The 25,548-nt window shown below is 38.9% G+C and overlaps 4 protein-coding genes across 5 annotated transcripts in view; all 4 read left to right on the top strand.

The window, feature by feature from the left end:
* Window positions 1-13,029, top strand: part of palm3 (paralemmin 3) — a 36,796-nt gene extending 23,767 nt beyond the window's left edge. Inside the window, exons 4-8 of one of the 2 annotated variants that reach the window (XM_023400922.2) lie at window positions 4,230-4,357; window positions 5,007-5,073; window positions 6,243-6,273; window positions 6,921-6,974; window positions 8,074-13,029. In XM_023400922.2, the coding sequence (XP_023256690.1) occupies window positions 4,230-4,357; window positions 5,007-5,073; window positions 6,243-6,273; window positions 6,921-6,974; window positions 8,074-9,089 (1,296 nt within the window). In that variant the 3' untranslated portion in view covers window positions 9,090-13,029. Of the gene's footprint in view, window positions 1-4,229; window positions 4,358-5,006; window positions 5,074-6,239; window positions 6,274-6,920; window positions 6,975-8,073 lie in introns of both variants that reach the window. The other variant, XM_023400921.2, reaches the window with a different exon arrangement.
* Window positions 13,030-18,606: 5,577 nt separating this feature from the next.
* On the top strand, window positions 18,607-20,444 carry LOC147819473 (uncharacterized). Its single transcript, XM_087172522.1, has one exon. The coding sequence runs from the start codon at window positions 18,977-18,979 to the stop codon at window positions 19,592-19,594; it is 618 nt and encodes a 205-aa protein (XP_087028648.1). The 5' UTR covers window positions 18,607-18,976; the 3' UTR covers window positions 19,595-20,444.
* Window positions 20,445-21,632: 1,188 nt separating this feature from the next.
* Window positions 21,633-25,548, top strand: part of misp3 (MISP family member 3) — an 18,331-nt gene continuing 14,415 nt past the window's right edge. Inside the window, exon 1 of the mRNA XM_023400898.2 lies at window positions 21,633-23,601. The gene's annotated coding sequence lies outside the window, so the exon portion shown is untranslated. The remainder of the gene's footprint in view (window positions 23,602-25,548) is intronic.
* LOC147819472 (uncharacterized) lies at window positions 23,595-25,513 on the top strand. Its single transcript, XM_087172521.1, has one exon. It carries the CDS (start codon window positions 24,623-24,625, stop codon window positions 25,283-25,285), a length of 663 nt encoding a protein of 220 aa, XP_087028647.1. The 5' UTR covers window positions 23,595-24,622; the 3' UTR covers window positions 25,286-25,513.

Here is a 25,548-nt window from a genome sequence, read left to right as displayed (position 1 = left end):
AGTGCTTTGTATTAGTGCTGAACAGTTCAGTGAAATATTATCGAAATCCAAGTATGGAAGAAGTATGGCCAAGTTCAATGTCCAAATTACAGGAAGCAAAATGTGTCAGAACAAACCATTATAAATGAAGCAATGAACCAACATGGTGCTACAGAGATCCCCCGGGCCTAGAAATCATATTCTCCAGACGTAAGGGAACATGCCTGTTTGGTAAAGACATCAAATCACATCCCCATCATTTTGATATATTTTATGTATTTTGTTTTTTTTGTTTTTTTTTCAGTGGAAATTAAGTGCAAAAATTTCCATTCCGACCAAAAACGTGACGCATATCACAATCACATTATCTGTCAAAATAATTGCAATATATGAAGATTAATGCATATCCACATAATTATGACATAAAATGATAACTCTAAACCCTCTGTCTATTTAACTATATTAGATTTAGTAAACGTTTCATCTGCTTGCCAGAGACAGCTACAGACGAGCATTCCCACAGCTGGCAAGAGTTCACTGTCTGGCTCAAGGGCACTTTAGTGGCACACATGCTTGCTGAAACAAGCATTTGAACCAAGGTCAACTGGTTGCAACACAGCTGTCAAACTAAGTCACCCTGCAGCCACTGTTATTAGTGCTGACGTACAGGGGAACACAACTGGTTTATTATATGTTTGAATGAATAGTGCTTCTCCTTCTTGTAAGCAGGAAACTCTTAAGTAGTTTCCTGCTTACAACTATCTCAGTGATGTGTTTAAAATCTACATTGTACTTCCACTTAAAGAGTTTCCATTAATTTCTGACAACCAGACAGCCAATGGAATTTGTACATGAAGTCATTTTACAATAAATAGCAAACTCAAATACATTTGTGGAGTGAATAAAATTCAGGCTTGGTTTGATGAGCCTGACTGATGGCAGTGTAACCACTATCATCATAATTTCCATGTGACATTGATCATCAGGGTTCTCAATCTGATTGTGCACAAGTATGTTACCAAGTTTGTTTGGCGACTTCAGTTGACATTGAAAGTACTAAGCTTCCAACTTTTTCCTTGAATGTGTTTGCAAAAAATATACTTTACAGTGTCCTGAACAGAGCTGCTAATGCTTTGAAAAGGTGAAGATTTCATGTCATTGTACTGAACGCACTGTGCTTATTTGTGCAGCTCAGAATTCATCAGACCAAAAGGAAATAACCAATAATTAAATGATGGCACTAATTAGTGCAGGTGAAATGAATGCATATACTTTGTGAAATCTATGAAACAATATGAAATCGGAAGTAGTTTATGATGGACTGTCAGGTTTGCAATGGAAACACATGTAGTGTATACACCTGTGTTGGATCTGTCTGTCATTGTCACATCCTGTATACAAATACATACATAGAGCCTGTAAAGGGTTTGTGTTGAACTCCAGTGGGGATCTGGAACACTGATAAAGGTCTATGTGAATGCAAGGTAAGGTGGAAAACAACAAAGCTGTAAAAAATTTGACATGTTTAAATCAGTATTAGACTGCAAGGAATCTTTTGATGTTGTGTGTCTTGTAACAGTCTGTTTAGAAGATGATGTTCAGAGAGTAGTCAGCTCTAAAAACTACAGAGAATTGTGCTCTTCCTTTTGTAAAACCTGACAGCACTTGGTTTGGTGTTCTGTCAGGAGGGAATGGTAAGCAGCCTCAGGCAGCATTCATTCACTGGGTCATGTCTACTTCCTGGAGAGAGTTGTAGGACTAAGAACAAAAAGTGCCCACACATGCTGTTAATTCATGCCAACATTCTCTCTGTTGGATGGCTGAAATAAAGACTGCTGACATGGACTTTTCTTTATTTGTCTCACCTTTTTTGTCACCTGCACCTCCCTCAAATAACCACATTTCACTTGACTTTCCTCATCTCATTTTCTCTCTCTGTCCATGTCACTGCTTTATACATTTTAGTTCTCCTCTCTCTTCAGGCGCACTCTTTTGCTTTGGCTGTTTCCCAAAATCACCCACCTTGTTCACTCATTTATTAATCTCTGTGAGAGTAATTGCACTTTTGAGTCAAGCTGTGTCCCAATTCCAGACTACATACTAATTCCAAGCAGGTTTTGTGTTCATGCTGGAAAATTGACAAAATTGAAAATACTCCACACAGTCAGTATACACACCAAAATTTGATTTTTGAGCATGTTTTTGAGGTACATGGTTTTCCCACAGTGCTGTGCAAAGGTTTTAGGCACTAAACGTAAAGTGAGGATGCTTTCAAATATAATGCCATGAATAGTTTTTTGTTTATCAATTAACTTCACACAAATTGCAGTAAACGGAAAAGAAACATACTCAAATCAGTATGTAGCATCCGCATCTCTGCACAGTTTTTCCAGAGACTCGGCATGCAGACTGACTCCATGATGTTGGAGATCATGGCTCTGTGGGGGTCAGACCATCTGTTGCAGGACTACTTGTTCCTCTTGTCGCTGAAGATGGTTTTTTTTATTATTATTATGACTACTGAACGAATTTGGGACCAATCAGACGCTTCCCTGATGGTTTAGATTCTTATTGGTTGATGCATAAGAATTTAAGGTGCATTAAACCTTTTGCATAGTACTGTACAAAGGAAATGGAGGACCTGCTCACAGCTGGACACATTGTGGATGTTGGTGAACCAGCTCCAGAAACACCTCAAACAATAACTTTTGGAATTAAATTTGAGTGGCTTTGGCTTTGGTTTAATTGGCAATGGCATTTGTGTGATGGTTTGATTCAAACAGTTATGTATGTTGATTTGTTGTAAAGGCGACTAGCTGTAAAAACAGTACTGTAAGGATTATTATAGTGCATACTACATAGTTAGTATGTTGTACACTTTGGACATAGTGGTATTGTCCATTGTATGGACACTACTGTTTTAATTTTACTGTGGGCATTTTAGTTTAGCAGTATAGCGCATATATTTAACACATTCAACTAGAGCCGATTTTTGCCTATCACAGATATATCAGTATCGGTGCATATATTCTCCGATATGCGCTGATATTAATACTTTTATTAAGAAGCAATAATGCAGTGGAAATGCTCGGTTATATAGGCAGCATTTTATGTATATTTTATTTGTTTTTCTTTGAATGAAAACAAAAGTTTTTCTTTGTTTTCATTCAAGTTAAATATATATATATATATATGTGTGTGTGTGTGTGTGTGTGTGTGTGTGTGTGTGTCTGTGTGTGTGTATGTTCTTATGTTTTTTATTTATAGTTATTTTATTTTTATAGTTATTTAATTCCCAGTGAAGTTTACAGTTTCAGTTCACTGATGTCATTTTGGACAATAAAGTTTATTGTTAAACTGTAAAATATCTTGTTTTCATTGCATATCTTTTTCATAAGTGTTTGTATATATCGGCCAATATATCCATATCAGTATTTTTACTAGGGTGCACATCAGAAGTGATTTCAGTCATTCTCTCACCTTTCTGCCACTAGCAGTTAGTTTCAGTTGAACATTCTGTTGCTATTAGCAACCAGTATTAGCAACAACACAACGCCAGTTGGAGTTACACTGACATTTTTAGCTTCATCTACCAATCTGTGACCCAGTAAATACTGATCCTATATCTTCTCTCAAAATACCCGTTCTCGGACCACTATCTTTAGGTACTCCATGGAATTACAGCTATTTTGTGACAGGTGTGTGTAATTGTAGATGTTAAGCCAGTTTGTCTGATTAGCTAATTGCTAACCAAGCTAGTCATACCTACTAGCTATTAGCTATTACCTGTCGTTTGCCAACTCAGCATTGTGGGTTACTGTTAGTTTTCTGTTGGGCTACTGCTGTTGGGTTGCTTTTTATTTCTCTTGTGAACTTTTACTATATTTGATCAATAGGATAAATCTTGTTTCTCTGGCATCCTTAAGACATATTGAAATAATTTGACAGTTATACATTTAGTTACTAATTCAGTGTTTTAATGCCGTTGGTCTGATATTGTTTACTGTATTGCTTTTTTTCTGATTTGTAAATAGAGTCTGACCAATAAGTCAGCAGGCTGATACAGATCACAGATACTGTATATTTATATCTGTTTACGTCACAGATGAGTAAGAAGTAAGAAGTTGTAGTAATGCTAAAGATGTGTTGTAGGTGTATATCATCATAATCATATTACCACAATACAATACTACTGAAAGTGGACTCACTCTCTTCTCTTTCTCTTCCTCACCTCCTCTTTCTCACTCTAGAGGAAGTCACTAAGGGACCAGTGGTTGATGGAAGGAGCTCCCTTGTCCCCAGCCTCCCCGGATGCCCAGAACCCTCGCTCCCCTCTGTGGGGCTCCCAGGCCCAGGAGACAGAAAAGCACATTGACAAGTACAGCCACAGTGTGTGAGGTCGTGTGTATGTGTGCGAGTGCAAATTAGAGCTAAAACACTGTCAGACAGTTTGTGACTATCTGAAACAGTTAGCAAATCAGACAGCACAAGAGAACTGTCACATTTTTGTGGTTGAAATTTCATGTATAATTGATATCTCTGGCATCCCCCTCTTCTATTTTTGCTTTCTTGTCATTTTTGCTGTTGTCGTACAATATGTATGTGTGGCAAAGTTGAGTTTTAATTCTGTCAGTATTGAACTCGGGGGCAGAGAGTGAGAGCGTGATCCACCCTGCCCACTTGCCAGACAGGATTAGGCTTTCCTTTATTGCAGTGGACAATGTTGTCAAGTCCCTGAAGACTACACTCCCAGATCCCAATCTTATTATTGGTCCACAGGTCCACTGCCTCGCTTTCCAACAAGACTCCTTGTGCTCACTGTACATGGGGGACTCTGGGGAAACTTGAACATACTGTTTTAGAAAAATCAATTGCCTAGAGTAGTGTTACTTAGATCAAGATCATAAAGTAAGGCTAGAATCATATTTAAGCAACAAATTTGGACATTTAAAAGCATTGTAAACTAAAAGTGCATTACAGATTTTATGTGTTATGTGTGTGAGGTTCTACATAACTGTCCATCTTAGGTTGGAGTCAGAGAGTCAGTGGTTGGCAGAAGAGAAGGAGAACGAACAGATGGAGGATGGCCAAGTGGTAAGGAACTTTTGCAGACACACACACACACACACACTCACCCACTCACTCATTCTGTGGACACAAAGGGGGCTGGAATATGTGTTAAACAAGCTTGCCCCATCATCTTCCATTAGCCAGTCAATTTCCCACAACTTCTGTCTTTGGCTTTTTTCCATGAATAATGCATTTCTTCTCTTAATGTACCTTTTGATGTAGCACCTCTTGTTCAAAAGCAGGAACTGTATGAATGTAAGCAGCCCTGTTACATAAACAATTCAGCACTTGATCCACTCTGGAATTATTGTTTTACTTCAAGCCAAGTGCAAGTATGTTTACTTCAACTCGCTGAAGGTCTTTATAATGAAACAAAAGAGTTGTCTCTCCTGTTCTGCTGTGTGCAGGGTCTTTTTGGTAAGGTTTTTTTGAAGTAATCATATATCCATCCTAATCTTGGCTTTTGGAGTTCAACTGAAGGCATAAACAGAGGGTTCCTTATTTAATAGCTGTTACAGGCGATTAGCCATGCTGGCTTTAATGGAGAAGACTTTGAATGTATGATGTGTGAATGACTGAGGAGACTGAAAGTGAGTGAGAGCCAATATCTGGAAAATCAAACATGCACATGAAGATTTTTTAAATCACTTTTTTTAAGTAATGCTCTCTGATGAAAGAGTGTGATGTGTGTTGAGGTTCTTTAAAGTCAGCATTTAATTTTAATGACAGCATAAACACCCACTTACTGTACATCATGTCCATCAATGTAGCTTCGATGCAGTTAAGTACATTTAACATCAAACTGTGTTGGTGTTAAAAGGGGTCATCTTGGGTCGGGCTTTCCAGCTCAATCACTCCCCCTTGTGACCAGGCAAAAATAATTGACCCTTTCTCAGCTAAAATCATCATAACAAGAAAAGCACAAATTAATGTGTCCATAGTGGACACATTAATCTGTGCTTTTCTGGTTCTGTTAAAAATGTAGGATAGAAACTTATTTAGACAACAGGGGAGAAGTATTTTATAGCAATACAGCTTTGTGGATAGTGTCTGTTCCCTCAAAGCTTGTGTGATGTTCCAGTATTTGCACTTCATATTTTGTCTTCTGTTTTTACATTCACTTTAAAATGCACCATAGGTTCAGGCAACACAACACAAAGAGTAATTCCTTTCCTTTCTCTTTTACCCAGCAGGAGGTACTGAAAGTGACAGAGGCAGGAGCAGGTAAGTGGAATTAGATAAACGTTGTGGTACAGATAATTGAAAAGAATTGCAGTGGGCTTTTTAGAAAATTGTATTTCCATTAGCTTTTTACCACAGAAAGTGATAAAGTGATGCAAATGTCACACTATAAAAGTGAACTGTGAGTTAACATTAGTATTTTCAGGAAATTCGACAAGCTCAAATATCCACAGTATGTAACCGAGTGCAGAGGAAAGCATTGCTTCCATCCAGTCTGCCTCTTTCACCCACATTGTATTCTGTCCAATACATGTTACATGTCACGTTAAAACTACTGTGTGCAGACGTACAGCTTTTCTGGCTGCAGCCACCTGTTAGACAACAGCTGCCCTTCTAATTCCACTCCTACTTAATTACATCAGCTCATATTCATTAGATATAATTTCTTTAATGTTTGGACTCCTTCCCATTTAGCTCTCCTTGCTTTCAGTGAAACAAGCTTGTAATGGTAACTATCTATTAAAAAAAAAAAAAACACACACTTCTTATAGGATTTTGTTTATGGATACTATTCAAGGACACACAGGTGTGTTGATTAAGCTGCATTGTCTTCGGTGTTGACTGTAGCAATTGATGATTTGAGTTTTATCCACAGATGTTGCCATAAATGCAAATTATTTCTTCCTCAGAAATGGCCCAAGATGATGTTGTGCACAACGGAGAAAATAATGTGTCAGCATCAGGTGTGTATAGAGAGAGGCGAATCATGTCATAACACACACACCGTGCATGTGTTTGTGATGTCAAAATTTTATTTCCTCTACAGTCTTCCTATTGTTAATTCTTAGCTAATAACCATCTTATGCCACACCCTTAAAAACCATGCAATCCCCTATAGATTTATTTGTCTGTATGCATCGTATATACTGCAATTTGCATGATAAAGGAAGGCGTGTCAAGGGCATACCTATACTTCACAAAAAGTTCATACATGCGGTGATGAATATTTACACATGTTGAATAAGGTTTTGCATATATATTTATGCTAATGGCTACTCAAGTGCACGACATGCATTTTTAGAGGGCAGCAGGAACATAGACATGTCAGTGAGGATGCTGCTCAAGCTGTTAAAGGAGACAAGCAAGTTCTGAAAATGAAATTGAGCCATCCATTTGAGTTTAAATCATCCAGGGTATATAACTTTCTTGTCCAGACTGCAGAATCTGAAGTAATTGCATTATTCTAATCGTTACAGGGCCTTAACCTCTTGTGTCTTAACTATTTCACCAACTTCTTTTTCCTATGATTTAGCTTAAAAATGATTTATATATATATATATTTTACATCTCTCTGTCTTACTTTTGTGTTTTGCAGCTTGTCTTTTCTCACTATGGTACATTAAATACCAGTGGTCATGTTCTCCTCTAACAAACAGAAGCCTTCATTCATTCATTACTACACAGTTTATGGCCTGTGGCTAAAACAGTGTTGTCCTTTATCAGCTTCTGCATTTTATATCAGAGCAGAATTGAGAATAAAAGAGTTTTACATCTAATTCGTTGAGATTCATAGATGGCAGAACCTTTTTGTTTGAACAGCATTACGATACATAAATTAGCTGTATTGAGCACTGACATATCACTGACATCAACAATCAAGTAAAGGTGCTTGTAAACCAACCAAAATGAAAGCTAAGATCTGTTAATAAGAGTGTGGTACATTGATTGCACATTCACTCAACATCATTTAAATGTATGAATATCTCTATTGTAATTAATGCAATTGCACAGATATTTCTTTTTGTACTGAGTAATATTTATTACATGTTTTTTTTTCTTCAGAAACAACTGAAGATGAAGTGAAGACAAACAAAAGCCCACAATTGGAAGAAACTGCTGTTTTCTTAACCAATGGTGGAGGAGACGTAGAAGCCAATCACGAGGCTTCACAGCCAAATATTCAGTCCACCACCAATGGGCCCATCTGTGCTACTGAGGGTGTTGTTAGCATGAAGTTGGAACCTGGGTTGAACCTTGGTGTTTCTGAAGCAGAGCATTGTCATGTTCCAGATGTCAACACTGATAAGAAGAAGGAGGAGGAAGAAGGAAGTCTGGTGATACGAGCAGAACGTGTGATCATCACAGATGAAGGGGACGACACACCTGAGGATCTTACACCCCAGGATGATCAGCAGGAGAACATGCAGTCAGGGGAAACCCCGCTGCCAAATCAAGAAGCAGGCAAAGAGGAAGGGGAGGCTGAGGAGGAGGTGATAAAAACAGAAGCAGCTCAAGAAACTTTCACACAACCAGAGAAGAGTGAGGCGACTGAATCCACTGCGGAGGCACAACCAGCAACTGGAGATGGAGATGTGGAGGGTGATATTAAGACAAACGAAAACGGAGATGGAGAGACAAAAGCTGACGAACAGGGCAAACAATCGGAAGATCCTACATCTATGCAACTGCAGTCCCCAGCCACCGCTCTAGAGGGCACTACAGTGGCTTCACTGCCAGTCTACTCTGAGACACAACCCTCCATTCTCGCCCCCAAGGCTGAGGGTGAGGCTGCAACATCCCCAGAGGGAGCTGAGAGAGCATTAAAAACCCAAGATCTTGTCACTATGCCTGGCCAGTTTCAGGAGGTGCCTCTGGCTGATTCACAGGAGAGGAGGACAGAGGCAGGGCCGGGGGAGCAGGAACCTCTTCTGTCACAGGCCAAAGCCCTCAACACAGAAGCAGAGCCAGCAGCAGCTAACAGCCCAGCCAACACAGAGACACAAAGCCCAACCAGGGATAACGGGGGATCATGCCCCCCGCCTGATTCATCCAAGTGCAAGTGCTGCTCTGTCATGTAAATGCCCTCTCTGTACACTAATTTCCTCTCTCCCTCTTCAGTCTGGCTGTATCCCCTCAGTCTATGTCTCTGCTGTTCAATTCATAACACACTCCTACCCCCATTCTCTGTTTTATGCATCCACCCTTGTTTGTATCAGCATGTCCACAACCGACTTCCCTTCCCTCCACTACCCTCTGCCAACATTCCACATATTTGTCTTGAGTCTTCTTCATCTCACTCTTGAGCCTTCAGAGGAAGTACGCTCTCTCCAACATGAAGAGAGGGAAGGTATGGCCTGGACTTGTCTGTGTTTAAGTGCCTTGAGGAGTTTGCTACACTTTTAAATTACCCTATCACAGAGTTTGCGTGTGATTTAATCTTGGTTGGCAGATGAGCCAGCCAAGATACATAGGATTATAAAACGCAAGATTTAGATGCAGATAAACAAACAAAAAAAAAAAGACTTAAAATGTATCATTTTAAATTGTTGTATCTACATGTATAACTCATCTGGTATTATTCATCTGGAGAGGTTCAGAGAAGATATTGTTCTAATTTAATGACTTTTAATTCTGAATTCTTGTATTGATTGTGATCTTTTATTAGATATATTTTAATCCAAGTATAGGACCTGAACATTTTTATTCACTTTGTGATACAAGTTCTGACAATATACAGAATAATAGAATGAAATGGTCAAGTTTATAAGCAACAGCGTGTAACACTGAATATTTTGTGAGCCACTGTCAGTTTTAAAAGAGACATTATTTTAAAATACCTGAAAGTATGAATTTTTTTATTTTTACCAAAAGCTTTTGAATAGGGTGTCCAGAGCTGCCACAGCTCTGTCCACGGTTGTATATACTGTATACAGAGAGCATGTGGAATTGAGAGTGTCTGAGATGTCAGTTTTGAATTGATTGATGGTTTAATGGTTTAATGGTTTAGTTAATGGTTTAATGATTAAACTGATATTTGTCATACAATGCTGTACTGGATGTTCGTCTAGCATTTGTTTTTCTCAAACAGTGGATCTGTCCCAAAACCACAACATTGCTTCATGCAAAAGAAACACACTGGTTAATGTTTAACCATTTGTTTAGTAATGCTATTTCTTTCTTAGTCCAGGGGTATGAGAGCCTAACAGAAGATCTATCTCAATTATAGTCTCCAGGGTAAAATTTCAGTTGTTAACACTATATAAATCATAAATAAACAGTTATAAATAAACAAGTTATAACAGTTTCCACACATTGATGAAGACTCACTATTTGGCAAGATTAGATTAATGCTGCTTACTACTCATTAATCTTACTAATGAGTTACTAGTATTTATAACTGGCAAAAGGGAGCCTTATAGTAACTCATTAATAAATTATGATGTGTTTTACACTTCACAATAAAGCTCCCTTTTACCGTTAGAAATGGTAGTAAGTCATTAGTAAGATTAATTAGTAAGCATTAACTTGATCTTGCCAAATAGTGTACCTGCATCCATGTATGAAAACTGTTATGACTTGGGTCCTCTAATAGTTTGTTTCTGATTTATAAAGTGTTAACAACCAAATTAATAACCTGATTATAACCAATTTATGAATCCTTTATAAGGTACCAAATTTCAATTCAGTTTTATGTAATAAAATATAAATTAAATGGAACTCACTTAGTATAAAGCACCTGCTTCTAACCCTCACTGGTTACTACGTTCTCAGTTCTTCATCGTTTATTATCTACGTGGAGCATGTAAGACACCACAATGAGACAGCAGTGTTGTTCTTCAACAATCTAAGCTGAAGATTTAGTGAATGAAATGATCAGTGTTCCACACATAAAACTGACAGCATGTGTACTCTGCGCAAACTGTTCAGAACAAGCTGTGTCAAAGCTTTCAAAAGTGAACCACATGTATACATTACAGCAGTATTTGTGCAGATTTATGCACATAACGCTTTAATTGTGGTAAATTTTCTACCTGAGGGAAAGAAAGGAATTAACAAGGATCCATGAGATATTGTGCAGACAGAGCAGGATCTGGAGGAATGTATGTCTCAAAAATGCTCCACTTATGCAAGTATATGGAGCTTGTCAGAGCTGCCTTAGGTCCAAGCAGTGTCTCTATCACCTCCTTTGCTAGTTCCATGGCTAACAGCACAGTCCTCTCACCATCCTTGGGGAATGGGATGCAGCATTTGTGTCCTGTAACTGTGAAAATAAGTCCTGCTGAGCTGAGAACTCCCAGGGGGTCATGTCCAACAACAATGGGATTTCAGAGAATCATCACATGCGAAACCAGTACCTCTCAGAGGAGGTGGATAGTCATCAAACTGCTCATGTAAAAGGAAGATGATCAGATGCATAGTTGCATATTAGAGTGTTCTGTGCAGAGCCGCCACTTAGTTTATTTATCTTAAATGAACTATCCACTATCACCCATCTCCCCACTAAATATGAAACATGTCACTGGGTGTACAGGTTATCTTCATACTTTAGAAAACTTGAGCTCGATATCTAGGTTTAGTAGTTTTTGTCTTATGAGTAGGTTTTGAAAATCACTGATACTTTCCTTGGTGCAAGTTCTTCATTAATAAAGCTGCTACTAAAGTTAATGAGTGTTTTAAATTCTTTATTTCAATTACAATTTATTTCAATTACAATTTCTAACAGACTATGAGAATGCAGATTTGACAGCTTTTACAGTACTTGCAGATGACAGATTTGCACAAATATTCTGTATTTAATGTTTCAATTATCAGTAATTTAAGACTTTTTCAAAACCGTTATGTGCATATCAGCTGATTATAGCATTTCTGCAAAAAGCTGCCAGAAACAATCATAAAGGTCATACCTATTCAATAATCAACCCAGCAGAGAAATACAAAACAATTTCTGTACTGACTACCAGTTTAACTTTTTATCTGTAGGTTTCTAAAGTGTGTCTAATTACAAGCACATGAATCTAAAGGAGAAGATTGTGTGTACGGTTGCAACAGTGACACTGGTTCTTTGACTGTTGGCAAAAGCTGGAGATAAACACTGGTTTAATTCCAAAATCCATAAATTATTCCAATAAAAACTGCCCATTCCCAGAAATTGCCCTTTGCTTTTTCAACATTGCAAAAACTGTGTCACATATTGCGAAACTGGAACTTTCTAATCAAATGAAATGCGAAATCAATACTAAGAACTGCTCTCTCTCAATGTTGTGACATTGGGCTCCTCTGATGAAACTATAAAACCAGAAGAGTCTCTATACCGGTACCACTTTGCGACAGACCCTGCAGCGCATCTGAGTCTACATATTCAGTCATATGGTTTCAAGAAACAGAGAGATGTTTGCTGTGTGTGCCATCGCTCTCCTCTGCTTGGTGTGTGTGAGCGATTCGGCTCCTCTGGCCTGCAAAGACTTGGTCCAGCCTATGCGAAACCTGGATCCTCCTCAGTTAGAGGGAACTTGGGCTTTAGTTGCAGGCAGTTTGAAAATCATCGAAAGTCGAAGTCCTATTGAATTAAGTGACAGCGTAAGAGTTGATTTTTACAACTCAACATACACCCAAGCCAATCTTTTTGATGGCCAGTGCCGCTATTTTTCTTCGAACATCTTGATAGAAGGCCACAACTATAACTTTAAGGTTGGACAGTCAGCGACCTTCAATGGGACCCTATATGAAACGTCCTGTGTAGATTGTGTGGTTTTGAGCTTCAACGTGGACGCACCAACATATAAATCAATGGAGTTGTACCTCTTCAGCAAAAGGAGGGAGGTGGACCAGAAGGAGTTGGAGGAGTTCGGCTCTCAGGTGGAGTGTCTGAACATGCCTAAACATTCTGTGCTGGATCCTACCAAGGAGCTTTGTCCAGATCAGGCAGCTGCAGCAGCTCAGGGGGAGAACAGAACAAAGGATTAGACTGTGGTACATGATATCTGTTCGGTGTGAATAAAATATATGTTGATACTGAAACATGAGATGTTTTGAGTCTTGTCTTTCCTGCCGGTTCCTGGTAATCAAGATAACCTAATATAGTAACAATTAAAAAGCAGTCTGAATTGTGTTTGAAGTCATAACAGTGGCACTCACCAGTTTGTTACTCTAGTAACTTTAGCATGTATGTTGTCTCTAAACTTTGGCTCTATTGTGGCTCTATTGTGTCCCTCACCACCACCCTGTCCTTGAAGACAGTGCAGGATGAAGGGGAAACGTGATAGGGCTCAGATGTCACCAAATGAAAGATTGTAGGGGATAAAAAGATGAAAAATGAACTTGATTAAGTCACTTCACCGTAACAACAAATTATCTAAAATACCATAAAGAAAATTAAGTATAAACACCTCCATTTTCACAGACCAGTTACTGTCACAATCTGCCGTCTCATGAACCAGTATTCCAGTAAAAACACGAAATATTTACAGAACAAGGACAAATGTAAATGTATTTGTTTTTTTTGTTTTTTGTTTGTTTGTTTTGACTGTGACAATATGTGACTTACCATGAACCTACATCATGATCACAGGTTGAAGAACACCAGTGTAAACAACAAGTAGCCCATTACTTAAAATGTAATTTCATTTCGTAATCACAAAATCCACATTTGGATAGGAGAGATATTGCGAAACTGAAGGTTTTGAACCAAGTATAAAATCAGAAAACCTCTTTACCTGAAACACTGTCAGTGGGACTCCACCAGGCAAGCAAGAAGTGATACAAATATCGTAACAAGACAACAGACATTCAGAGACATGTTTGCTGTATTTGCCACGGTTCTCTGCTTGGTGTCTGTGAGCCGTTCAGCTCCTCTGGCCTGTGAAAACTTGGTGCGGCCTTTGGAGCGACTGGATCCTCTTCATTTGGAGGGAAGATGGACTTTAGTTGCAGGCAGTCTGAATGATTCTGCAGATGCGGCCACCCTGAAAGGAAGGGACAGTGTAACCATTGATTTCAACAACTCCACATACACCCAGGTCAACCGTGTTGGTGACAAATGCGACTACGACTTGCTCAACATCACATTTGAAGGCCACATCATGAGCTTACAGACGAGGAACTATAACTTCAGCGGGACCTTCTTCCAAACATCCTGTCCAGACTGTGCAGTGCTGAGCTTGGACGTGAAGTCCCAAAGTTTTAAGTCGGTGGACTTATACCTGTTCAGCAGGAGGAGAGAGGTGAAGCCGAAGGAGATGGAGGACTTCAGAGCTCAGGTGGAGTGTCTGAACATGCCTGCACCTGTTGTGATGGATCCTACCAAGGAGCTTTGTCCAGAACAGGCTGGAACAGAAGAAAACAAGGCTTAAGAGACTTTGGTACATGTCATCTGTTCACATTGTGTGAATAAACATTGATTCATGCCAGTTTCTTTCCAATTTCATTTCATCAGAAAGAAATTAATAATTTTATAAAACATTAAATGTTTTGAATGCATCACAGCCTTCCTGTTGTCTTGGGAAATTGACATTAAAGCAATATAAACATACATTTATCTTACTAGTTACATTTTAGATTAAGAGTTCACAAAAGATTGAACCAGTTGTTCCAAACCTATTTGACTTGTGACCCTTTATGAAAAAGCAGTGAGTGGTTGTGACATTGTCACATTTCAGATGTCTCAGATTTATTAGCAGTTCCACCAAAGCAACATTTCCAGTCTAAACTTTTAAGAAGGTTTTATTTTAATAACTGCTCAGTGCTCAAAAAGGTCAAATTATCTGATATTTAAGATTAGGTTTTAAAAAATGAATGCAAATTTGTGTAGGACTTTGCTTATTTCTTTTCATGCAAAATTAATAATCTCACAACCCCTCAGATTTATCATGTGACCCCATGGAGGGGGGCAACCCCTGATTTAGGAACCACTGGACTAAACTAGTTAAGTGTATATAAAGTGGTTAAAACTAGTTCCACCTTAAGCAGCTACTGTGCAACAGTAAATGCTTCTAATACATTAATTCATCAGTATTAACAGATTTTTTTCTGCAGAACAAGCACTGAACAGGATTTTGAAAGAAAGTCTTTTACTTGTAATAGACCATTTTTTCATTGCAGTACCTTACATAAATAAAGGATTTGAAAGCTTCTTCCACGACTGTCCACAGGTCTGACAGCAGCGAGAGCAGCAGTTTGCTGTTAGCAGGAACAGCCCTCATATGTTGTCCCAAAGACACTGGCTTTACTCATAGCTGGATATTATTCATTTGGAACAAAAAAGGCGAGCAAGAAAACTGACAGAGGCAGCCCCTGTCTAGCTGAAGAGATCTTGTCTTCTATCTGTCTTTATGAATATTTTTAAATTATTTGTTTTATGTGTTTATGTCTGAATTAACAAATACACCCTGATAAAATATAGTATACAGATCTTATTCTTATTTGCCATAATATACGTTGTGATTATCAGTAACCAGAATTTCAAATTATGTGCACATCTTTAATCTATAGTTAAATCAGACTTTGTTAAGGTTTTTAAAATATATAAATCAAGTCATTTCACAATCACAGAACTGACAGGTAGAGAAGGGACTTTGCCCTTTGGCATCAAGCACTGGCAGTGTTAAAAAACTGGAGGTTTCTGATCCAACTAATCATTGGGCACACAGTGCAGCAGAGAGTAATGTTGTGCAGGTACAATGCATCATTTATACATTATTAGTATGTAGATATACAGTATTTTTGCTTGTGTGTGACAGGTTGAAGAGGAAAATCAATGATCATTTTGTTCAGTAAGAGAGCAAGAAAACCTCTACTATAAACAATTAATAGTCACAGACAGTACTCGAAATATTATTTCATTTCACAATCATGGAATCCACAGGTGAAAAGATTACCCTGCTCTCTGGTATTTTCTGTAATGTGAAACTGGGGGCTTCTGAAACAACTAATAAAAACCATACAGACCTCTTCACTGGCCACATTCTCCCCGGCGACCGCCTTCAAACAATACAAAATGTTTTCTGCTGTGTGTGTCATCGCTCTCCTCTCCTTGGCGTCTGTGAGCCGTTCAGCTCCTCTGGCCTGTGAGGAACTCGACCTTCATCATTTGGATGGAATGTTTTAGTTGCAGGCAGTCTGAGCCATCTGCCAAACCTGGAGCGATTCAAACGAAGAGATGGTGTCATTTTAAAATTCTCTAGCAACACCAGTGACAGCACCATTTCCTACACTTGCAGCCTCCGTTTAGATAACAAGCGCACGTTTAATTCCGACAACATCTCCCTGGAAGGCAACAGCTTCACCCACGATGGGACACCTCATAGCAACCTCTCTGCAAACTTCGTCCACACGTCCTGTCATGACTACCTGCTGATGTGTATGAACTTGCAGTCATTCTTACCTGTTCAGAGAGATGTGAATCAGAAGGAGATGGAAGAGTTCAGAGCTCAGGTGGAGTGTCTGAATATGCCTGCACCTGTTGTGATGGACCCTACCAAGGAGCTTTGTCCAGAGGGGACGACATCAAACTGACAAGAGAACAAAGGGACAAAAGAACCAAGGCCGTAAAAAGACAATTATCTTCAAAGTGTTGATAAATTTAACATCAGTATCAGTGGGTGTTTTGTGGAAACATTAAACTGCCTTTTTCTGTTCTGCTTTTCTGAACATTCATGCACAACATTAACACGCTGATATCAAAGAACTCTGAAAGACTTGATTTGATTAATTTTCTCTGTCATATCATATCCAGTGTAATTTCACCTGATGTATTATGTTAACCACTGAGCTTATTCTTCCCTCAAAAGTTTTAACTCATTCACTTACATTTACTTTTACATTTACTCATTTGTCAGACAGAGTTGACAGACAATCTATTTCCACGTTGATTGCACTGAACTTATAGGAAATCTGGTAAAGGTGTGGAATGAAAAGCGGCACAAAGGGGAAAAAGAGTTAAGGTAAAAAGCAAATTTACTCTGTATTGGTTCAGAAAAAGAAAAACTAGACAGGATCATGAGCAGGCAGACAAACAGGTAAAACAAGACTGAATGCTATGTCTATGGAGCACACAATCTGGCAAAGGGGAAGACTGGTGGACCTGTATACTGTATAGGCTATACTAGAAGTCTGTTTAGAGGAATGAAGGGCAGATGAGCAGGCAGCTGATGAGCAGGTGACAGAGTAATTTTAGGAAAACCCGGGGACAACTGTTGAGCTGCGAGGAACAAACTAAAACAGAGCTGACAGGCCTCAATTTTAAAACAAACCTTGCAATTCTGGCACTAGTGAAAGAGGGCCTTTTTATACCTGAGTGTAAACTAGAAGGCACCACATTCTCCAATAGAGCTGTAGTGAGAGGAGATATAAGTTCCAATCATTTTTCCTATACACAATGTCTCTCAGTTGGAGCACTTCCAAAGCTTAGATCAGCCAGAAACTCGCCCATAAAATATCAACAACTCATTAAAAAATACGGCTCTTATCAAGCTTGTGTACATAAAGAAAAATGGGGGGAGAAGTTAACTGCAACTCTCAAGGTGCATTTTGACAAGAAACATCCAATTACTGAGCTAACATCTAGCACAAACAACAGGTGCTGTTGAGAAAACTGATTTTATACTGTGCAGTTTACATCAGTTCACTTTTCATTGTTGGATTTGGTTACATTGAGCAACGGCACCGCATTTTCTAAACTGCTTTTTAGGCTGGAGGCCTTCGTTGTGTGTCGTGCCCCTATCTCTTCACACATTGCTCTCTATTGCTCTCTCTTCTCCTCAGACACTGAGTATGGCTCTGTGCACAAAGTTACAAAGCAATGGGGAAATCCCAAACTTGACGTACCGTGCCTGGCTGCAGTTGCCAAGCTTTGAACAATTGCTGTTCAGGGACGGCTTTAGCAAACCATCTACTGGCTGCCACCAGTGGCACCAGAGTCTTCATCTAGCCAATCAGATATAAGTGGTAGTTGACCCTGCTCAGGTCTTCAGACAATGAACACACTTAATTTCCCTGACTCTACAAATAACTTCAAAATATAAATTTCTATCTAACTGTTGAATAAACCATAATTTGTGTAACTTTACTAGTTATAGTATTGTCAATATAGTGAGAGGATAAGGGATTTTATTGTGTTTGTATTTTGGCCTTTATTTGACATTTCACTAAACTAAATTGTCAAGACTAAAAAGAATAAGTTTGCAATGTGCAATCTTTATTCACAGATCACACTTATTTTTACTTGTTTTCTTTTAATATATTAATGGTAAATGAATCTTAAGACATAATTATGTGCATAGAGCTCTGATTCTTAAAATCAGTCAACAGTAGTTGACAGTAGTTTAAGTCTGCATTTTATTAAACTAACAGTTTTCCAGTACAAATATTGATATTTTGAGAACTTCAATCCAATTCCGAAAAGTAACAAACAAAGTTACCACAGGTATAAGAGCCAACAAGTGAGCTCCTGTGATGCTCACTCAGCTAGGCATCACAGGAGCAGAAAAGAAGAGGGCTATAAAATCCGCCAGCGAAGCCGCAGAGAAAGCCACTAGGTGGCTTTGGTTGAAAAGGGCTGATCCGTGGGTAGCTGCTGGGACGCAAGTTGGGGTCTGATCAGCCCCGGCTGGGTCGCCTGGGCGAGGGCGTATGTTGTAAGACCCGAAACGCCTGATGACCTCAGGTTCACAACACTGATGATGCGTCCCAGAGTGCATCCCGGAGATGTTTCTTGAATAACCTCCAGTGTAAATAATCAAAAGTCACATTACTCAAAACACTCATTCATTTCACAATCACAAAAACCACAGGTGAAAAGGAGACTTTGCTCTCTGGTATTTTCAGTATTGTGAAAATGAAGGTTTCTTAAACAACTATAAATCTCAGAAATCAATCGTTTTTTTTTTTTTAGAAATGTCAGTGCCGCTATAAGAGACGTGATATAATTATTCCAGCAACAGCCTGAAAACAATACAGTACACAGCAGATTATGATTTCAAAGTATAGAGTCATGTTTGCTGTGTGGCTCGTCGTTCTCCTCGGCTCGGTGTCTCTGAGCCATTCAGCTCCTCTGGCCTGTGAGAACTTGCTCCAACCTTTGGGTCATCTCGATCTCAATCATTTAGAGGGCAGACGAGTTCTAGTTGGAGGAAGTCTGAGCAACCTAACACTCATCGATCGATTAAGACGAAGAGACAGCGCCACCGCCAGCTTCTCCAGCAACGGCAGTCCAGCCAACACCAACTTCAGACGCAGCATGCTTCTAGACAACAAGTGCCACTATGCATCCTACAACATCTCCCTGGAAGGCAGCAGCTTCACCTTTGACAACGGCGCCGTCAACACGACCTTCATCCACACGTCCTGCCATGACTGCATACTGCTGAGCTTTGATGTAGAATCAGGGAAGCGGCAGCATTTTTACCTGTTCAGCAGGAGGAGACAGCTGGAGCAGAAGGAGATCGATGAGTTCAGAGCTCAGGTGGAGTGTCTGAACATGCCTCCGCCTGTTGTGATGGATCCTAGCAAGGAGCTTTGTCCAGAACAGACCACCACAAGTGATCCAGCAGCTCAAACTGAAGAGAAAACGGGGGGAAAGAAAGACTGAAATACAACGAGAAGATAACTTGACACACATTTTTGATGAATTGTGATATGTTTTATGATAGCGGTTATGATTTTGAAATCATTGCATCTGAATTTGTAACTTTCTAACTAATGTGTAACTAGAATTAACTTTATATTTACAGTGCAACCTTTTGAGAGTGGGTTCAAACTTTACTGGACACACCACTGAACATATGCAGTATGTGCATGGTACATTGTGTTAAAAAAGCACGTCTTACAGCATGGCATGGCATGAATAATAAAATTTTATATTTTTAAAAAACCCAATTAATTTAACTTAATTACTGCAATGATGATGACTGGATGGTTTTGGAAGCTCCATTTTTCAAACATATTTGTATAGACATTTTCCGTATCAGCTTTTTATGTGAAGCAACAGGCTCCTACATGAACACAAAATTTGCTGCCAACAGTGTGAGGTTTTCACCAGGCTTCAGGCTACCTATAGCTTCATTTACCATCATTTAATCTGAAGCAACTTCAATCATTTTAATAACTAAACAGATCTGTACACACAGACTTGTCAGTTCACACAGTATCTAAATATATATTCAACAGTTTTATCTATATGTCTTTTTGTATGTTGACAGAGTTTGCTCCATACTTGCATGTGATTGTTTGTGCAGGTTGACAGCAAGATACAGTCAACAGTATGCAAAAAAGTAGATGAGATCCGGCTTCGATGTTTTCATAAACTCCCGAAAATACTATGAGAAAATTAATTTTATTGTATTTGACTTTCACTCCAAGGCTACTAAGTAAAAGCACTTTGTTTTACTATGTCAATTATCAGCCCTGGGTAAATAAAAAAAAAAAATGTGTGCAACTCAGTTGACAGCATGTGTTGTTGCATTTTATACAATTATTAACACTTAACTTTACCATAAAACGTTAATCTGGATAATGGTTAAGTATAAAAGAGAGCTAAACTGTGTTAATATTAACCATTCACAGTACTCATTTCACAATCTCTAAATCCACAGCTGGAACATGGGACTCTGCTCTTTGGCATTGGCAGTATTGTGAAACTGGAGGTTCCTAAAACAACTATAAAACCGGACAGACGTCTTTGTGAGTCTAATTTCAGTCAAACACTACCTCATGACTGAGAGTTGATATAAATATTCCTTGTAGATTATACAATAGACAGCATACAGTATTTTAAAATACAGGAAGATGTTTGCTGTGTGTGCCGTTGCTCTCCTCTGCTTGGTGTCTGTGAGCCATTCAGCTCCTCTGGCCTGTGAAGACGTGGCCCGGCCTTTGGATCAACTGGATCCTCTTCATTTGGCGGGAAGATGGGCCTTAGTTGCAGGCGGTATGACTGATGCTGCATACCTGGAGAAATTCAAGACCAGAGACAGTGCCGCCATTAACTATCCCAATGCCAGTGAAACCCCCATAACCTCCTTCACACGCAGCTTCAACTTTAACGACAGCTGTCAACATCTGCAATCCAATATCACACTAGAAGGCAGCGGCTTCATCTTCCATCAGTACAACATCACTGTGACCTTCCTCTACACGTCCTGTCCAGACTGTTTGTTGATGCGCTTCGATGACGAGTCAAAGAAGCCGCTGCGTATGTACCTGTTCAGCAGGAGGAGGGAGCTGGAGCAGAAGGAGATCGAGGAGTTCAGCGCTCAGGCGAAGTGTCTGAACATGCTTCCACCGGCTGTGAAGGATCCTACCAAGGAGCTCTGTCCAGACCAGATCTCCAGAAGGGAGGAGGAAACAGAGGCATAAAAGACTTAAGACACTCTGATGATATACTGTATGGTCACTGTGAGTGGGTGCTTCCTGAATTGTGCTGATCCTTAGTAACTTGTTAATAAAGTATGCTGTCTTTAAATTGGCTTTCAGACGCTGCCCAAACTTGACTGGATTTAGTGCTTTTATATATATATTTTATATATAAATATAAGAAATATGTTTATTGGAACCCAATACATTTTTTTATCAAATAATAAAACATATTTTCTCAGTCACTGATTTTTCTTATTCATGTTTTAGATATGGTGTCAGACTTTTTTCACTCCCTAGAGAAAATGTGAAACCTGAATGGAAACATGATTGAAACTATATGTGATTAAAAATTCATGTCACTTCAGACCACAAGTGTGAACATGGCATGCCACCATTTAATGATAAAGAAATAAGTTTATTTAATTAAAAATGTGTGCTTTATTAAGTTACAGTTTGAAATTACACCAATACCTTAAAAAACTTTTTTTTAAATTAATAATAAATTAGTGCATGTTTGGTTGGATTTGGAAATATTCCAATTTAGTTTTTTAGAGTCATTATTTATATTTTCTGTAATTCTGCCATTTCTTCCTCATAAAGCAGGACAGTCTCTATTAAAGTTATTCACTCAATAACATTAAGATGCAACTTTTAAGAAAAACAAACCTATATTCTGCTAAATGTACCTGCCAAAGGTTTTTAAAATATTTATCTTTTCACAATCCAAGTTTGCTAACAACACAGTGATGACATTCAGCTGTCAGTTGGCAGACTTAGAGCTTATGATCATGCTTTGCCATGTATTTTATGTGTTACTTGAGCAGCAGATTATAAATGACAACTGACGAAGTCTGTATTATTCTGATGAAACAGTCTTGACAGGGTGATGGTGATTTTGTATATTTGTTGTCTATTTTTGTACCCTTTTTTTTTTATAATGTATATTATGAAGAATTTAGCAACATTCATAAAGTTGGCTGTTTATATTACAATCACATGCTTTGGTTTTGACGTTTCACTCACACACCAAATAAAAGAAAAACACAAAAATAGTTGGTGGATCATCTTTGTGCAATGTGACATTAGTTGACTGAACAAAGTGAGTAAGAAAAACAAATAAACCTCAAAGCAAATAAAGAGTCCAAGTGCTTATTTCACAATCTTAGAATCCACAGGTGGAAAACGGACTCTGCTCTCTGGTGTTTTCAGTATTATGAAAGTGCAGGTTAACTATAAACCCAGCTTCTTTAGCAGCATCATTTCCAGTTACACACAGCAATTCAAACTCTATGAGACCAGAGAAACTCTTTACATAGAAAATAGTTGTTTGCTACAATATTATTGTTTAATATCTTAAAGAAATAGCCTACTGTTGGATCTGTACAAAACAACAATTCAGGCTGTTTCCTTTTTTCCAGTCTTCATGCTAACCTGTGCTAACCGAATACTAGCTCCAGCTACATATCTTAAAACATGTAATCGAAGCAATACAACATCGCAGTTTATTTCACAAAGGTCAACATGAAAGCATACAGTGATATAACCACACAGATTTCCTCTCCCTCTGGTACATTCCTTCATCCACTTGCAGTAAATGTTTACACATTTGATTACACACATCCACCCTCATCAATATTTTTTCAGTTTTTAATAAAGTGTTTTAAATGTTTATGCACAGATCTTTAATGAATTCCTCTCCAAAGTCTTCATCTCGTCTCATGTTATTAACAGAAACCCAGCTAGCTCATTGCTTAGAGCGACATGTACAGTCCAGAGAGGTGTACAGGTGTAATGCATGACCAGTTGAACTGACACCAGGTGATGTCAGTCTGAGCATATTCCACCTCTTCACTCTGAAAAGCTCTTTGTTTGCTTTCACTGTATGTTTTGGATCGCTGAACAGCTGAATGATGAAATGTCGTCCAATGAGTTTTGATGCATTTGGTTGAATCCGAGCGCACAGACTGCTCCTGTATACCTCTGCATTCATCCTGCTGCTTCCTCAGCAGTGAAATTATCCATAAATGCCAGTGTGCCAGCTCCATTGGCAGCCATACAAGCCCGAGCCATAACAGAACCACCACCATGTTTGGCAGATGAGGTGGTGGATTTGGGTCATGAGCTGTTCCTTCCGTCATTTTGATATAGGTTGATTCTTGTTTCATCAGTCCATAAAATTTGGATCTACGACTGTACTGTTTTCTTTCTGCATGCTTTCACGAACTGAACCATCTTCACCATGTGAGTTATTTTCCACTCATCCACAAAACTCTTGCTCATTGGTCTACCCAGTTGGAGCTTTCCTGTGCAGAACTATTGATTTTGGGAAACCGAAACTCTTCGATATCTCTCTGATGGATTTTTTATTGAGTGCCATTATTATCTTTTGCAGTTGCGTGGTCACCTCTTTTCTCCTCATATTGACCGATAACTCCAACCAAATCTAAAAGGTAACTGTCAGTCAGGTCTGAGACACGCGTTAGCTCTTAATTATTTAAATATCTAATTCTTAATTAACTACAATTGAAACAAAACACACGGCTGCCCAAGAAATATTTAGTAACTCAGTGTCCACTTACTTTGAAACCTTGCAATTAGGGTATTGTGTATTAAAAGGTCGATATTTCACACGCAGTTCTTTCAATATTGACGTAACCCTACTCAAAGATTGGCAGACTTGGCATTTTAATGTAGCACCAATTATTTTATTTCAAATTGAATGTGCTGAAGAGCACAGAGCCTGAAGAATAAAAAATGTGTGACTCTCCAACTGCTTGTGGTCTGGACTGTATGTGCTCTTTTTTATTGCTACATTTGTAAAATTTGAAAAAAAAAATGTTCTTGATTATGAACGATTATAATAACAATAATAATAGTCTATACATTGTTGATGTCTGTATCTGATAACTTTAAGCCAAGGCAAGGTTGGAGATTACCAGTTTGATATTATTGTATTATATATACAAGCACTATTTATTCCCATAAAATATTTAAATAAATTACCCACAACAACATCAACAGGAACAGGATGAGAGAACTGCCACATAACAACAACCAATGTCGAAACTTTCTTTCATTGCACAACATTGGAATCCACAGTGAGATAAGGGATGATGGACCTGTCCTGTGTTGCAATAGTGGAATGTGTATTTCTCCTATATAACTGGGCAGGTGATCCAATCCAGAGAGAAATTATAACTGAGAACACTGATTGAAGGGCAAAGACTCAATATCAGCACAGAAAATCTCAACATACAGAGACATGTTTGCAGTGTGTGCCGTCACTCTTCTGTGCTTGATGTCTGTGAGCCGTTCAGCTCCTATGGTCTGTGAAGAATTGGTCCATCCTTTGAATCAGCAAGAACCTCGTCATTTCGAGGGTAAATGGGCTTTAGTTGCAGGCAGTCTCGACCATCTGGCATCTGTGGAGGCCCTGAGACTAAGAGACAGCATCACTATGTACTTCTCCAACTCCAGTGAAGCTTCCACCATCTCTTATACTCAAGTCAACCGCTTCGGTGATCAGTGCCAGTACCTGCACTACAACATTTCAATGCAAGGTAGCAGCTTCTCCTTTGATGTGGGGAATCGCTTTGAGCTCATGGGGTCGTTCCTCTACACATCCTGTCCAGACTGTGCGGTGATGCGGTGGAATGTGAAATCAACGAGGAGGCTATCTACGGACTTGTACCTGCTGAGCAGGAGGAGGGAGGTGGAGCAGAAGGAGATGGAGGAGTTTAGGGCTCAGCTGAAGTGTTATCAGCTGCCTGAACCTGTTGTGATGGATCCCACTAAGGAGCTTTGTACAGAACAACCTGAGATCCAACCAACGGCAGCAGCAGCAGCAGCAGCAGCAGCAGCAGCAGCAGCTCAGATCGAGGAGACAACAGTGGAAGAAAAAAGGGATTTTGGCGCTTTTGATTGATGTCACCCTTTTGATGACAAAAACAATGTCACTGGGTGCTTTGTATAGGCTGGATATTTTCCGATCCTTTACATTCATCTAAACATCAAGACCCTTGGATAATAAACTGGCAATACAGCATGGCATGCTGGGATTTATTTTGGTAGAATGTCTATTTATGATCTGTTTCTGTGTTGTCATTTTGCAGATATATCCCTGATGTAATGCACCTGACAGTTTGAGCAATCAGTATTTTTTTGTTCTTTGTTTTTCTCCAATATGTG

Source organism: Seriola lalandi, unplaced genomic scaffold (genome assembly GCF_002814215.2).
Source record: "Seriola lalandi dorsalis isolate HSWRI2012SDOR001 ecotype SW California unplaced genomic scaffold, Sedor1 jcf7180002053069, whole genome shotgun sequence".
In the NCBI taxonomy this organism is placed as follows: Eukaryota; Metazoa; Chordata; class Actinopteri; order Carangiformes; family Carangidae; genus Seriola; species Seriola lalandi.
This window is presented reverse-complemented; position numbering and strand designations above follow the sequence as displayed.

Coding starts and splice junctions, on each gene's coding strand:
- LOC147819473 (XM_087172522.1), top strand. CDS start 18,977: ATGATTTCAAAGTATAGAGTCATGTTTGCTGTGTGGCTCGTCGTTCTC.
- LOC147819472 (XM_087172521.1), top strand. CDS start 24,623: ATGTTTGCAGTGTGTGCCGTCACTCTTCTGTGCTTGATGTCTGTGAGC.